General features: G+C 35.7%; 1 protein-coding gene and 1 long non-coding RNA gene across 9 annotated transcripts; both read left to right on the forward strand.

The window, feature by feature from the left end:
- Positions 1-6,348: 6,348 nt before the first annotated feature.
- LOC100793526 (KH domain-containing protein HEN4) lies at positions 6,349-11,267 on the forward strand. Of its 8 annotated transcripts, none has more exons than XR_419668.4 (8): positions 6,349-7,065; positions 7,835-8,251; positions 8,330-8,587; positions 8,699-8,962; positions 9,068-9,135; positions 9,291-9,356; positions 9,983-10,948; positions 11,038-11,267. XR_419668.4 is itself a non-coding variant. In XM_014770856.3 (8 exons), exons 1-6 carry the CDS (start codon positions 6,487-6,489, stop codon positions 9,334-9,336), a joined length of 1,632 nt encoding a protein of 543 aa, XP_014626342.1. In that variant the 5' UTR covers positions 6,349-6,486; the 3' UTR covers positions 9,337-9,356; positions 10,928-10,948; positions 11,038-11,267. The 8 variants fall into 8 exon arrangements, 4 of the variants coding, with proteins under 4 accessions (XP_014626342.1, XP_006602916.1, XP_006602917.1 ...); XR_419669.4 differs by having other exon boundaries at positions 9,983-10,838; positions 10,928-11,267; XM_014770856.3 differs by having other exon boundaries at positions 10,928-10,948.
- A 591-nt stretch (positions 11,268-11,858) lies between these two features.
- LOC121174044 (uncharacterized) lies at positions 11,859-14,270 on the forward strand. The gene is made up of 2 exons (XR_005889750.1): positions 11,859-13,149; positions 13,227-14,270. It is a non-coding gene; the product is annotated as an uncharacterized lncRNA (long non-coding RNA).
- The last annotated feature ends 2,967 nt before the right edge of the window (positions 14,271-17,237 follow it).

The raw sequence follows: 17,237 nt of genomic DNA on the forward strand, positions 1-17,237 counted from the left end.
AATGTGCTCCTCAATAAGGCACGAGCAAAATGTTGGAGTCTCAACACGTGCAAATTAGTAGCTATAAGACACGTGCTCATTAGTTTGTTACAGTCAGTTGCGCATTCCGTTATGGCCGTTAGACGCCTCATGCTTGTACTCCTTGCAGTATATAAACTGCTGGATCTTACCATATTGATAATGAGAATAAGCATTACCTATAGATCTTAGGAGGAGCCCTTCCTCGAATACGGGCAACCACTTATTCTCTCCCCTCACTTGCGCCACCACTTTTAGCCTCTGGCCTTCGCAGTACCACCGTGAATCCTAACACATCATATCAGGTCGAGTAGATGTTAGATACATAAGACTTCCCACAATTTGTTTATAGCAAGTCTTATCCACCTTTGCACCAGTGTCGTCCTTTGTGAGTTTAACGCCAGGAACAATTGGAGTTTGCACCGAATTGCTTTTATCCATTCCAAACCTTTGCAGCATCTCTAATGCATATTTTTTTACATAAGAAAATGCCATTTATTCGTTGCATCACTTCAAGACCCAAAAAATATCTCATTTTACCAAGATCTGTCATGTCAAATTCATGCTTCATGGAGCTTTTAAATTTTGCAAACATCAACTCATCATTTCCAGTAAAAATAAGGTCATCAACATACAAACTAACAATTAATATTATATCTTCCTTTTCTCTCTTCACAAACAAACTATGCTCGTAGTCACACTTCTCAAATCCTCCCTTAAAAAAATATGCTTCTATGCGGTTGTACCAAGCACGTGGTGCTTGCTTAAGTCCGTAAAGGGCTTTCTTCAGCTTATACACTTCATGCTCATCCCCTTTTTGTACATAACCACAAGGTTGGTCCACATACACTGTTTCCTCCAACTCTCCATGTAAAAATGTTGACTTTACATCCAACTGATAGATGGTCCATCCCTTTTGAGCTGCAAGTGCTACCACCAAACGAATTGTCTCCATGCGGGCTATTGGTGCAAATACTTTTGTATAGTCTACCTTATATTCTTGTGCATACCCCTTCACTACAAGCCTGGCTTTGTACTTGTCCACTTCTCCATTCTCTTTGAATTTTGTCTTATAAATTCACTTTACTCCAATTTTCTGTGCTCCATCAGGTAATTCCATCAATTTCCATGTGCCATTTTTGTTTATGGCTTCCATCTCCTCATCCATGGCTTTCCTCCATTTTGCAATTTGAACAGCAACATCAAAGTGAGTAGGATCACTTTCACTTGCAGACATAGCCAGATTAGCTTCTGTACTACCTTCAGAAAGTCCTTCTCCAGTTTCATACTCTTCTATCCAAAGGGGTGGTCTTCTACACCTTCTTTAAACGGGACTAGAAGTGTAGGCCATAGAATCAGAGGAAATAATATCCTCTTTTGGGGTATCAATATTATGTCGTACCTCATGTTCTTCAATGTTTTCTTCTACAACAGGTTCCACATCCTTATCACCCCAATCTAAGTCACATAAGATGGTTTCTTCATACTTCTTATCCCAATCTCAACTGTTAACTTCGTTAAAGACAACGTCCCTGCTTATTATGATCCTTTGTGAAATCGGATCATAAAGTTTGTATGCTTTTGATACTTCATTAACCCCCAACAAAATACAACATAGAATTTTATCATCTAGCTTGGTTCTTTTAGCATTAGGCACATGAACATGAGAAATACATCCAAAAACTCTAAAATACTTAACTGAAGGCTTGACTCCACTCTAGGCTTCTTCCAGCGTTTTATTTTGTACTGCTAGTGTGGGACACCAATTCAGAATATGCACAGACCAGGTGGCAGCTTCAGCCCAAAAAGTTTTGGGCATTTTCTTCTCTGAAAGCATGCTCTGAACCATGTTCATAATGGTTATGTTATTTCGTTCGGCAATCCCGTTCTGTTGTGGTGTGTATGCAGTTGTCAGCTGTCTATAAATACCATTGTCACAGCAAAAATTGGTGAAATCCTATGATGTAAACTCTCCCCCGTGATCAGTGCGTAAACCTCTGACTAAGGAGTCAACTTCTTTCTCAACATGAATTTTAAAATTCTTAAAGACATTGAGAGCTTCTAATTTTTCTGTCAAGAAATAAATCCAAGTTTTTCTACTAAAATCATTAATAAAGGTGAGCAAATACCTTTTTCGCTGTTGGAGATAGGTGTGATTGGTCCACAAATATCTGCATTAATTAGTTATAGAAACTGTGTAGCCTTCCAAGTACTCTTCTTTGGGAATGAAGCTTGTGATTTCTTCCCTACCATGCAGTCCTTGCACAGTTTTGTTGGCACTTTCATTGTTGGCAAACCATATACCATACGGTGCTGGTAAAGCGTATTTAAACCCCGAAAACTTAAATGTCCATATCTTCAATGCCAAAGATGCATTATATCCTCTGTAACTATGTGAAAGCAAGTGGATTTGTTAGGTTGAGACATATCATGCAACATGAACATGCGATTGGAAGATATTGTGGTTTCCATGATCAAACCGTTTTCAAGATGAAACATTTTGCACTTTCCATGTTGAAACAGAATGCTAGTCCCTTTTCTTGTAATTGCTCAATGCTTAATATGTTATTCCTCAATTCTGGTACAAAAAAGACTCTAGTGACAGTATAAGTGTTACCATTCATGTTTAACCGAACGTTACCTTTGCCAATTACAGCCGTACTGGAATTATTGCCCAATTTGACTGAATCTCTGTAACTTTCATCAATATCTGAGAAATATTCCTTATTCCCACACATGTGATTACTACATCCAGAGTCAAGAAACCACACCTTCTTCATTCGCCTTGGTAATATCTGTGCAGGCCATCAATAACGTGTCTTCGTCGTTTTCTACATAGTTGGCCTTCTTTCTTTGGTTTGAACATTCCCGGTTGAAATGTCCAAGTTGATGACAAGTAAAGCACTCTATAGTGGATTTATCAAGTCCTTGTCTGCCATGTCCTCGGCCTCGTCCCCTTCTGCATTGTCCAAAGCCTCCACGACCTCGTCCCTGTTCTGCATGTTGATCTGTATGAGCAATCTGCAAGGCTTGCACTTCTTCAACATGAGAAGTCATGCGTAGTTCATGGACGAGGAGACTACTTTGCAATTCATCAATGGTCAACGTGTCTGTATCCTTAGACTCCTCAATGGAACACATAACATAATCAAACTTGGGAGTCATGGATCACAGAATTTTCTCAACTACTGCAACATCGCCTTTGTTTTCACTATTAGCCTTCATCTTGTTGGCTATGGTAAGTGTCCGAGCAAAATAATCATTTACAGATTCTCCCTCCTTCATGTGGAGAATTTCAAACTCCTTTCTTAGAGCTTGCAACTGTGCACGCTTGACTCATGAAGTGCCTTGGTAATTCTGTTTCAAAGAATCCCATATATCATTTATTGTATCCTTGTTAAGAATTGAATCTAGGAATGAATGATCTAATGCTTGAAATAGGTAGTTCTTTGCCTTCAAATCTCTTAACTTTTGATCATCAATATTCTTCCTTTGTACTTCAGTAAGAGGTGTTCCTTCCGCTGATTTAGGAATTCCATTTTCCACCAGACCCAGTACTCCTTTGAACATAAGAAATTCTCCATGAGTAGCGCCTAGTGGTCATAGTGCCCGTCAAACTTTGGTATAGCAGGCTGCACAAACGAATTCTTTGATGCCATAACTTTGTATACTTAGAAGACTGCTGCTTCTGCTTTGGATCAGGCCCTGTGATGGAGCTCTGATACCAAAAATGTTGGAGTCTCACAGAACTTACGTAAAAGAAGAAATTCACCCTCTATTATTGAAAACAAACCTGGCTAATATATAGCCTTACATCAGAATCGTGAAACTGAAAACAAAAGAAAATTGCTCACGCATATTACGCATATATGACCCACTATTTCCTAATAATGTGATAGACTTATTCAAAAACACAACTGCTCCTACAAATATGGAACCATAAGCTGACTAACACAAATGCAATGTGGATTCGACCTTCTGAAGCCAAAGCAACATTACGGGATGAAGCATGTGTATTAGAGATTTAGAGCTAGTAGTGACCTCTTTATAGGAGCCAAAACTCTCTTGCACCAGGTTTGCTATGATGTGATTCTTGGAGAAGCTATCGGATTATTCCATGCCACTCCAATGGCTTCCTTCCTTTGAGTATGACTTCAATTAGACTGCATACCAGTGGTGAATAAGTTGAATGACAAGTCCGTTGGCGTCTGAGTTAAGTAGAATTATAGTTGAATGTAATAATATATCCTAGATAGGAATGAAAACTTTGTTGTGAAGTTTCTTAGGAGACAAATCAATATGCTGGCTGGTGCTCTTACATGGGTATCCATATTTTATGTTTATTCTTTTGTTTTTATGAACTTATCTCATTGTATTGCTAATTTGGTTATGAATGAAATGGCTTAAACATCTTTGAGTAAGAAAAAAAGTTAGATTGGTTTATAAATTAGAAAATTTAATTCAATTTAATCTTTTTTTATTTGGAGAGATTCTTCAACTAAACTAGAAAATATTTTCAATGACTTCAAAAGAACTAAACGAGAAGTTATATGAAGGGAAAATTTCATATATGATTTTGCTTTTCAATTCAGTTTTATTATTTTATTTTATTTTAGATTGTGTGGGTATCAAATACACTTATATTATCTATTATCAATAAGAGATAAATTAAAATAAAATTAAAGATGATATACGATATAAAACATTAAAAAATCAAACAACTAAAAAAGGTCAAATAAAATAAATATAAATATATATTTTTTGTAATAAAATTCTTTTAAAAGAAAACAAAAAAAGTTGAAAGAAAATCTCAGAGAAATGTAAATAAAATTACTTTAATCAATGATTGTTTGTATAAAATCAAGTGAAGTAGGTAAAAAATTAACTATTAAGATTTGAACTTTTATTAAAAAAGATGTTTATATTTAATATCTAATCATATTTTAAGTAGAATTGATTATCTTTTAAAGAAGATATTCACAAAAATACAATAAGTATAAATAGTTTTTATATATTCAATTCAATAGTATAAATTATAAATATTTTTTATTTTTTAATCTTAATATGCCCCAAAATAAAAGCAGCTAAAGGACAGTTGTATTTGCAAGTTAGATTAGATAACCACAAGTCCCCAACATCCCCCAAAGGTACAAACGAAAGCGGCCAAGGTGAGGAAGGAAAAAACATAAACAATATAAATAGTAAATAATAAATAAAATGATATAAATAATAAATAGTAGGATAAAATATGTTTTTCATTCTTATAAATATAAAAAAATTTGGAATTTGTCACTATAAAATTTTTGGTATTTTTTTTCTTTTCATAAAATTAAAATGTATTATTTTTTAGCGCAGAAGTAGACTTAAACAAATTCGAGTCCCTGACATTTTTAAAACTTAAATTATAAGATAAAATATGTTTTTGCTTCCTATAAATATCGAAATGTTCAGAATAAGTGTAAATTTTTTAACCTTTTTTTCATCATAAAAAAATTGAAATCTATTATTTTTGACCCAAATGTAGTTTTGGGTAAATCCAAACACATGTGTCAATCTTTCACTTGTTACATTGATGACTATGAGAGTAGGTGATTTCCAAAAAAAAAAACCCACAAATTTGTAAATTCTTTCTTCCTAACTTTCTTTACTTCTTTCCACCATGCCCATCCGAGAGAGCTGAACTCAGAAGTCAGGTTGTTGAATTTGTCGGTAATGTTTGATTCTCATAGAATATTGAAATTGATATTCGTAATCTTGAGTTTGAGATGGAAAGTATTAGATTTTAAAAGGAATAAAATTTTAAAGAAGAATAAAATGACTATGTCAATACAATAGTGCTAGACATTGCAATTGAACAAAACATCTAAAACGAAAAAAATTATTTATTTAAATTCGAAAAAGATGAAAAAAGTTAGAGAAAAAGGAATTTAGAAAAGAGAAATATATATATATTTTTATATTTTTTTTCTGCATTTTGTGATAGTTTTTAATTTTCATAAACCACTCAACCTCATGACCATCGATGAAATTAAGGAAACAGTAACATGTAGGTTTAAATACTCTTCCCAAAAAAAATAGATTTTAATTTTTTAGGACAAAATCAAAATTTTACAAAGACAAATTTTAAATATTTTAATATTTATAAGGACGAAAAAATATAATTTAATCTATAATTTAAGTTTTAAGAAATATGATATAGAGTAACATTCCTCCGAGCCTAATTGTAAGAAAAAAATAAAAGAAAAAAATATAACAAAATTTTCGATATTTATAAAAACAAAAAATATATTTTAACTTAAATAATAAATTAAGGCGGCCAGAATTCATCATATAAGGAGCCTGAAACAATTTCTGCAACCCTAGCGCGAACATACACTCCCCCAATCCTTTCTCTCCCGAAACCGTACGGTTACGTAACCGTAGGCGATATCAGAATTCACGGCACACACACAGTCCCCACTCTCTACGATGACCGGTCAACGCATCTCCTACGGCAAACGCTCCCACTCGCACTCCGATTCCGACGCCGGCTCCAAAAACAAGCGCCGCAACCCCGCAGCTGATGACTCCTCCTCCTCCCTCATCACCGCCGACGACACCGTCTTCCGCTACCTCTGCCCCGTCCGCAAGATTGGCAGCGTCATCGGCCGCGGCGGCGACATCGTCAAGCAGCTCCGCGCCGACACCAAGGCCAAGATCCGCATCGGCGACGCGCTCCCCGGCTGCGACGAGCGTGTTGTCACCATCCACAGCTCCTCCGAGGAGACCAATCACTTCGACGAGACCGGCGATCTCGTCTCGCCCGCGCAGGACGCGCTTTTTAGGGTTCACCAGCGCGTGATTGCCGAGGACGCACGTGAGGACGAGGACGACGAGAGGAATCACGTGACCGCGAAGCTTCTCGTGCCGTCCGATCAGATCGGATGCGTGATTGGAAAAGGCGGCCAGATCGTGCAGAATATACGGAGCGAGACCGGCGCGCAGATTCGGATCCTTAAGGATGACCGCTTGCCTCCTTGCGCGTTAAGCAACGATGAACTTGTTCAGGTCAATTTATGATTTTTTTATATTGTTGGATCTGAATGAAAAAAATGTTGAATCTTTTTGTTTATAATTGGAATTCGTTAAGCAAGAAACTGAGAATTTATATTATAATACTACTGAGACTGTATGTTGAAGGTTTAGGATGGTGAGAGGAGAAACGATGAAAGAATCAGACAGGTTTTATTTCAAAATATGAATAGATAACTGAATTCAATTGAGATTTTATATTCATAGTGTGTTCTGACAGGCACAAGTTTTTTAAAAATGGTCTGCAACAAGGTTTTAAATTGAGGTCACGTTTTTGTTGGGATACTATATACTGCGGACAAAATGCAGACTAAATTGTGGTCACGGAGATCCAAAAATCTTTCTTTTGCTGAAATCACAGTCATAGAACGATCTGTAAAACCTTGTCTGCAACCAATCGTTATTTCGGCTGCTGATGTCATGGTTTTTTGGCTTTCCGTGACTGCATCGGAACTGCAATTGCAGCCATGTCATTTTGTCCACTATTTTTCTTAATGCTAAATGATCGCAACAAAATGATCACAATTGCAATTTAAAACCTTGGATAGGCAATCTGTTATGAAGCTGGATCACTGATAGCAGAATTCGTTAGGATATCTAACTTTCCTAGGTAGTTTGCATACATCACAGGAATGCTGTGAACAACACATACACATTGCAAGCTTCAAACTACAGCAGCAGAAACTTATAACATAGGAATGCACTTGAATGGTTTAAGCTGAGTTTGCTTGTTGTGGAAGTGCAGATTTCTGGTGAGGCTGCGGTTGTGAAGAAAGCTCTGTTTCAAATTGCGGCTCAGATTCGTGATAATCCATCGCGGTCTCAGCATCTGCTTGCTTCTGCAGTTCCTGGTGGGTATGCAGCTGGTGGTCCTGGTGCAGGGGCTCCAATTATGGGAGTGGCTCCTTTTGTGGGTGCTTATGGGGGGTATAAGGGTGATACTGGTGACTGGTCACGCTCTTTGTATCCTGCCCCAAGGGATGAAGCATCTATGAGAGAGTTTTCAGTTCGGTTTGTCTGTCCTACTGGGAACATTGGTGGTGTGATAGGAAAGGGTGGTGCCATAATAAATCAAATCAGGCAGGATTCTGGGGCAACCATCAAAGTTGATAGTTCAGCTACTGAAGGAGATGACTGTTTGATAATCATTTCAATGAAAGAGGTGAAATATTGATGATCAAGTGTGGTATGTATATGTGATTTTTTTGTGGTTCTGATGGTTTTTAAATTGTTTATGCAGTTTTTTGAGGATTCTTTCTCTCCAACTATAGAAGCTGCTGTGCGATTGCAACCTCGGTGCAGTGAGAAAGTGGAAAGAGATTCAGGAATTGTCTCTTTCACTACCCGTCTTCTGGTGCCAACCTCCCGAATTGGTTGCCTTATTGGTAAAGGAGGGACAATTGTAACTGAAATGAGGAGGCTTACAAAAGCAAACATCCGCATCCTGTCGAAGGAAAATCTTCCTAAAATTGCATCTGAAGATGATGAAATGGTGCAGGTAAGGGTATCGTTGAAGATTTATTGAGTAAAATATTGTTTTTGTGTTATCAGAAGTTGCAGTTCCCTATAATTCTAAACTATGTTGGCTTTTATATGAACCCTTGTTTAGATTTCCGGTGACCTTGATGTTGCTAAGGATGCTCTTGTGCAAGCACTTACACGGCTAAGAGCAAATCTTTTTGATAAGGAGCGTGCTGTCTCAGGATTCCTTCCGGTGCTTCCATATCTTCCTGCTTCAGTTGATGGATCAGATGGTTTGAACTATGACAGTAGAGATGGTAAACGACATGGACGTGGTGGATATTCCAGTGGGTATGGAGGTTCAAGTGATTTGGCATCTGGTGATGGTTATGGAAGCTATGGAAATTCACAGGTTCTTTTTCAACCACACGCTTGTGAAAATTTCAAGTGTGAATGAGCTTCACCAGTTCAACTAATATTTCTCATTTCTCAATTTGTTGATTTCATATATCTGTAGCTTGGTAGTGGTGGTGGTGCTTATGGAGCTTATGGAAATTATTCTTTGGGAAGGACTAGTGCCTATGGGTAACTAATCAAGTTATTTATGCCCCAAGTATTATTATTATTTTATATTCTTCACTGATCCATGTTATGAGGAAGTTACTCTTACTGATTATTGATTATGTTGAGAGTGTTCTAAATAAAGCTCATCAATGCTGATATTTAGTATCTATTGTCAGGTCTTCTCAGAATGGTTCTTCTCGGAGGAGAAACCATGCTTACTAAAACTTGATGGGTCCCTGCAGGTAGATTACAGTTTTCATTATTTTTGTATTTTATCTGGCAACTTCCTATAATATAGGCCATTCACATTATAGTAGTATATAACAGATTGATATCTTAACCTGACCAGTGTACCTTTTAGAATTCTGATGCTCTTGTTTTCCCTTTGTTGCCTTTCCCTTCCCATCCAAACAGCTGAGTTCTATGAAGCCTGAAGCCCACTGCCTAAACCGGAAGACCAGATCAACCAGGTTTTGACAAACTCATGGCCCACCTTGACACCTCTACCTAGGGGACCAAACATGTGGAGACTATTGAAATTGGCCAATGTCCATTTTACCTTATTTCACAAGCTTGATAACTAATGCTCCCCCAAGAACCTATAAAGCTGGCTTGCCATTTTGGCTGCTTTTCAATTCCTGTTCAGTTGTCTTTAGATTTAAAGCACCATGTAGCTATGATCCTTTGACAGTTGTATACCTATATTGTCATTATGATTGGGTTTTGTTTTCATGACAGTTCAGTGTTACTTGCAAAGCGAACTTTTTTAGTTATTTTAATCAAAATTATGTTGATTCCTGGTAAAAGTTGACCCACTCTTTATACATCAAAATTTGGTAGAGCTTTTCTCTGTCTGTCTGTATTGCAGGTGTCAACATCTTCCTCTGTCATTAACAAGTTATGGGTATTCATCATTTTGACTTTGATAAATCATATTTATGGATGTACTCACATACTTCAGATATGATGAATTGGAGGTATGGAATCTGTTTATGTGCTTCTTGGCTAAGGTAATACATTTGGAGGCATGTAAAACCTTTCATGATTCAGAAATAGAATAATATAGTAAATGCTTGTCGCAAGCCATGATTAAATAGGGTGGAGGGGGGCTCATTTGATTTGGGCATAGCTTTTGCAATAAAACGTTTAGATGCCTAACATGGCTTTTACACAAAAAATTATGACATATTGATGTCTCTTTTTTTGTGTGGCCCATGTTGTCATACGTTCTAGTTCATGTATGCACCTGAAATAATGCTCCAGGTGGACTAGTGTGAATGCTTAAAAAGAAAGAGGAAAACATCTATTTTTTAGTTGTTGATTTGTATGCTTTACTATCTGATCCATATTGGTATGCTTACATCACCTGAGTGTTGTTAATAGCAGCCATAGATCCGCCACGGCAGAAAGGCGTGTTGGATTTTTGCCAACCGCCATAGGAAATATATGAAAGGAGGCCCACCATGGCGTGTTTATATGGCAGAATTTCAACCTTCTGCCATTGCTAACCCTGCATTACCTTAAGCACTTGTCTGGAGGATTTTACCGTAACAGGCTTGGAGGACCTGAATTTCTTAGATGTTAGTGTCTTGTATTGTATTTAGGAAGTTCAATAAAAAAGGAAGAATCAAATGCTAACATATGCTATTTTGATGATTCCTGGGATTTTGGATATCGAGCAATATTTTTAGTTAACGTGGATAGTTGAAATACGGTGACTTGTGGTATGTATTTTCTTTTTGCCCACTTTTCATCTGTAGCTTTGATTGAATGCAAAACTGAATCACCCCTAATTTGTAACTCATTTTGCCAGGTCATTTCATGTATCGAACAGGTAAGCTCCCCTGGCTCAGGTCATTTCGATGCACTGTTGTGCAGAAGCAAATGTGGCTAACATAGGATTTTCTAAATCAAATTATGTAGATTTGGATCTGGTATTGGATGATGGATCCAGTTGAGAAGTGTTTTTTTTCCTTGTCTTGAGCAGATTAGTATAGAGAATAGATCTGATGTTTGTCATTTTACTGAAGCTGGCAAAGCATGGTGGTACAACTAACTGCTTTGTTATTCTGTTCTCAAACATTCTGCCACTTTTCGAGTAGTTTGCTATTTGCACCTATAATTAAACGAAATATTGTAGAATTCCTATGAAAGAGTGACTTTTTATCGTTCTGGATTATGAGAGATGTGATTGTGATTCAAGGATGGTGAGTCTAAAAGGATATGGATGAAAAAATGTATGCAAGGTCTTGACGTGATGTTTTGGATGAATCAATGTGCTGCATACCGGTGATTTAAGTACTCAGTATGAACAAAGCGCATATTTGAATTGAAGTCTATAAACATGAGTTTGAATTAAAAAATACGCTGTAAACTTAAGTTTGATAAAAATGAGTTTATTATAATTTATGTTTGGATATTTTTTGTTTAAAAATATAAAAAATAAATTGGAATAATATCAACCACAAGTACTTTTATGCAGAGGCAGTTCCACTTTATAAGTAACGAGGGCAATTGCCCCCACAATAATTTTTTATACATAAATATATTTAAAACCTTTTATTTTTGCCTCATCAAAAAATTAATGTTGCTCCCAAAAATAAATGGGTATTAATTTTGTTACTTTATCTTTGTAATGTTTTATATTATTGACAATGAAAAGTTGCAACGTTTTTAAAATGTGAAAATGTATAGAGTAATTATAGTTTATAAAAATATAGATATTTTAAAAAATATCACGATAATATATTTTACAGAAGTTCGTAATATTTTTTATGAAAATATTAAACTATTTAATTTGTTCTCGTTAAAAGAAATTTTTGGATCCGACACTGTTTTTATGTCATGTTGCTACTGTAATTTAAAATAAAAAATACATTTATTTTTTAGAGTAACAAATTTATTGTTTCTAATCCAAACCTGCTTGTGGCACATTCCTGATGCATAGATAGACTTTCGAAGGTTGATTCTACGATCAATTTTTTTTTTTAAAAATGAATGAGATTCTCATTGGATGACTCATTTTTCTACTAAAAATTTATTACATGTCTAATAAGTTTCGTTTCCATATTTAATGAATTTTAGACGGTATTGTTCTTATTGAAGTATTGTTGGATGAGTTGTGATGTACCCAACCAAATATAGGTTTTCATCCAACAAAATTTAAAAATTTTCTACTTGGACAATAAGTTCTTGGTTTCTCTAATCATTTTGTAGCAGGAAGACATTCTTGGTTTCTCTAATCATTTTGTAGCAGGAAGACATTCTTGGTCGTCCAAATATAACAAGGGCTTGGTTAACTAACAGGCAGTCATCCGCAAAGAATAAGGGTGGAACACTTGGTCCTTCATCCAAAATTTGAACTGGTTGTCACAAATTACTTTGCATCATTTCCTGAATCATGATGGCCAGCTTCTCCATACAGAAAACAAACAGGTATGGAGACAAAGGGTCACCTTGTCGAAGGCCCCTGTTAGGATAGAGGCATCAAGAATCTCACTGTTCCACTTCAAGGACAAGGAAGTCGCTCTCGTGATTTCTGGAACCAAAGGACTTCCTCTTGAGCTAATAATACTTCATTGTACTTATTCTGTAGCTCCTTCTCAAGTGAAACCAAGTTTAATTTGCCCACTTCTGAGTCTCTAATTCCTTATGAACTCCTTTAATTCGCCAAAGATTTCAGAGTTGAAAAGAAGAGAGTCTTCCTTAACATGGTGCAGCTTTATCAGAATATTGGGGTTAGGCTTCTCCCAAGCTGAGGCAACAACATTCTGATACTCAGGGTGGGAAAACCATGCAGCTTGAAAGTGAAATAGTTCTATTTTCTTACTACACGATTTACAACAACTGAGTAAGATGGGATTGTGGCCTGAGTTGTGAGATGGTAGTAATTTTGCAGCTTGGATTTTGTTTCCGTGTGAGGGAAGGGAACCTCTCTATCAGGTATGATAGATGGTCCTCTTAAGGCGTCCTTGGTTGACTATGTTCATATCCAAGAGAGTCATCTATGTCTTAGAGACTCCGTTGAATAATGATGTAAGGAGCATTATTTACAACACTTTTTTTGGCTTTCAAATTTTAATTGTTTACCCACTAATCTGTTTCTTTTTCAGCGCCATTCGTATTCAATTTGGGTTACATGATGAATCAGTGTTGCATGTTTTCAAGGATTGCAACTTGTCCACTCATGTTTGAAACCACTTTCAGTTTGACTTTCTAGATGCTGATCAAACTACATCTGATTGGCTTAAGGAACAGCCTACGAGTGACAAAGTTCAGATGTTTGATACAATGGTCATCGTCTGTTGATGTGCGGATCGAACTCTTACAGTGCCCTTAATCTGGTCACCGAAGGAGTAAATTTGGCTCATCCTCATGCCCCTATTGTCCAACCAATTCAGTCTCTTCTTGCTCAAGATTGGAATGTTACTCTCCATCATACATTGCAGCTAACATAGGCTCATTGGAGGACATTCCTCTCGCCACTCTTTCGGACTGCACTTATGGCTTAGCACAATTGTTGTACGTTGATGCCATAGGCACGTTGTTTTTTCGAGGCTCTTAGCACAACTGTGTTTGTCTCTAAACGTAGGTTACAAATTTTTCAGCGAATCTAAACATGATACCAAACTGGGTTCGGGGGCTTTAAAAGGATGTTTGAAGTGCCTAAATGGGTATTTAAACGTATTCTAAGTCACTTATGTGACATGACTCACAACCTGTCGCATTGTCTATTGGTTAAAATTGTTGGAAAGCAATTAAAGTAAATGTATAGACTGACTTTAATTATCCATTTTTCTCACGAAGAATCACATTCTTCCTGAACGAAGGATCCTTTCATCCTCTGTAAATAAGAAGACTTGTAAAGTGGTGAAGCATCCCATTCCAACCAAAGTTAGAGAACAAAGTAAGTGTGTCATCATATCTTGTAATCGAATAATGTAATCGAATTTGTAAAGTGATACGTAATATTAGGTAGACTATAATTTGAGTAATCATATTTATTGTGAAATATTTTGAGACGATTTGGTGAACGTAAACAAAAGATATCAAACAACGTTAATTTGTATGTTTCTTCTAAAAGATCTTTGGGTGTGTGAGTGATTTCATCAATGCTTGCCTTTTCCCCAACAACAATCTATCCCAGTGTTCTGTAATATGTTGCTTTTTTTTTTATCAGCAATAAAACTATGCATTATATGTAATAATAATTCCAGGTACAAGTTGTGCCTAAGAGCATGTCATGTACAAGCCGTCAGTGATCTCAGGTTATGAATGTTTATGCATGTATAGCATAAAGGTAACCCAAGCCACCAACAGGTCCATCAAGGAGAACAAGCCTGAAACAAAACACGCTTCAAGAGCAAAACCATCCCCAAGGCCCAGCAAAGTGCCGTAATATGTTGCATTTGGACCAAAATAATGAAATTTAAGATTAAGGGAAAAATAGTATAAAATTTTGTAAAACTTTGGCTTCACCCTGTCCCTTAAAAGCTCTGTCCTTGGTTATAAAGATATTGATGCCAAATATTCATCAGTTTTAATGATGAGTATTAATTTTTATCGGAAAATCTGTTTGATCTTCTTTAGAGGAATTTTTTTATTTTTTTATGCATAAGACTCGAATTTAAATTTTTTTTTTAGGAAATTGAATCTAGTTCCACTCAAACAACGACTTATTGAATATTATAACATTTTAATTCTATTTTTTTTTAAAAAATTAGACTGATTTATATGAATACAACTCATTATTATAATCGGGTTCTGAGTATTATAATACTGCTTAAAGTTTACTCGTTGTTTTGTTCTTCTCGTAATTGTCAAGCTTCTCTGAAGCAACTATCCTAGGTACGTGTTGTAATTGTGAACTTCTAGCAATTGGGGCACCAAACAAATGCAAGATTTATGTTTTGAATGTGTAAGTCATTGGAGCATAATTTAACCAAGTCCAGTTATGTCGTCAAGAAATCTATATTTAAATCATGAACGATAAATAGACCATAAAGAAGCATCAATGTTGTCAATAAGGCGCTGTCAATAATGGGACATTACTATTCTTTTTTTACATTAAAAATACATGACAATAAATCAGCTTATGATATCCAATTGTCCTGCTCAGGGGCAATTTTGACGTTCTAGGAAGGATTTTCTTCCCACAATCACCGTTGGATAATGAATGGGACAGCACAACTTTGAAAACATGAAATCGACTGTGGTAGGTAGAGAAACATAGAAGAATTATTGTAGAAAGAAGAGCAGGGATTCTGTGCATTATCTAGTAAGTTTCACCAATGTAACATTTATACTGTGCTAGCTTCTCTCGTAGCCATATGGAGTAAATTCTTCCAACCAGCTCAACAGTGCGGTCCAAGTGAGAGAAGTTGCTTATATTCAACTTGGTCAAAAGCTGCTACTTCCTTTAAATGACCTTTAATAAGTGACCTGAGAAACTGCCTAGCTACTCAGACTTTGGTGATGGGGATGCATCTAATAAAGTGTGTGTTTATTGGCTTTTTCACCCATGCAAAGTCACATCCACCACTAAGAAACCCTCTTACATTACCATCCTTTTTTTAAAATTTCCCTTAGACAAAGGACAGTTATGGGTCTGCCCTAATGCTATAGCTCCATTAATGCTATATGCAATTTCTCTATATAATAACTAATCTCTGTTTGCTTCAAACAAACTCCATTTGTCCATTTCCTGCCAAGGAAGGCCTTGAAGGCCAATTGGCTTCTTCTTTTCCACCTTTTCTCTTCATTTTGGTTGAGAATGTTGTCTTCCCCATTCGGGAAAAAAAAGTTCCCATCTAGTGCCAGTGGTGGGCTCATTTTGATTGGTGACACTAAATTTTTTGTGATGTTAATGATTTGAGGGTTTTTGAGTATGGCAATTAAAGTTTCATCTAAAATGTCTTGCATGTGGGAATGAGGTCTTGTAGTGCAGCCAAGGATGACTTGCCATTAAGCTTGGCTTGGCGTTATTATGATGAAGACCTACTTTTCATGCCATCATGTTCCTATATATGCTAACTAGTTAACCGGCAAGCCAACTCTGGCTACACAATGACCTCTTTCTCTCATGCTAGACATTTGATGAATATGATCGACTCTACCCTCAATATGTTGAGTCTGACTTATGTATTGTTAGATTATGAGTATCATATAGATATTTATCAATGACTCATGAATCAATCACATAAACGATCATTTAATAAAAAAATTTAAGATATTAAGTATGTGAATCCTTACCTCTTATATGTTACTCAACATGCATATTTTTTATCTAATGTGAAACTTCTTACTCACCCTTGCGCTTCAAGATACACATTATTAGATACTTAACTAGACTTGCATGCTAGTTGAGACTATATGACATAATTTTGAGAAGTCCTTGTTGAAATGCTAGAATTTTTTCTTCTTCTCATTAATTAAGGCTGATCTCATTTCTTTGTTTTAACTTGCAGAATAATCTTCAGGTTTTAACATTAAATTCGCAGTTTGTAAATTGTACCAATGTTTCAAGCCGTGGTTATTATTGCTCAAAATTTCTTAAATCAGCAGTGTAACGTCATGTATGCATTGATAGCCATCTATTCAGTTGATATCTGTTTTCCTTTTTTAAAAAAAGTTGCTATCTATTTTATGTGTCTAGTTAGCCTACTGATCTCTATATTATTTGAGTGGCCAAGACAAAGGCATTGTTACTTATATTTTTATATGATATTTGTATACTGAGTTTAATGATATGTACATTTTAGTGTAAAATATTTTTACTGTAAACTAATTAATATTAAAAACTAAAATAAATTATAAAAGTAAACTATATGTCATTATCTTATTTATATAAATAATAAATACAATATTTAATTAAATTACACACCTAAACATAATCTAATTATGTTAATCAAAAACATTTTCATTACCTCAATTATCTTAATGTTTTTTATTTTTGTTAGTGATGCCAATACTAAAATAACTACAGTTAAGGGTAAGGGACTAAAAATATACTAAGAGATCGTGTCAGAATTTACGAGTAACAAAAAATTCTACAAGGACTAAAAGTAAATATTAAGACCACATTTGTATAGAATTAAAACATATTTAAGTTAATAAAAAAAATG

Source organism: Glycine max, chromosome 18 (genome assembly GCF_000004515.6).
Source record: "Glycine max cultivar Williams 82 chromosome 18, Glycine_max_v4.0, whole genome shotgun sequence".
Taxonomy (NCBI): domain Eukaryota; kingdom Viridiplantae; phylum Streptophyta; class Magnoliopsida; order Fabales; family Fabaceae; genus Glycine; species Glycine max.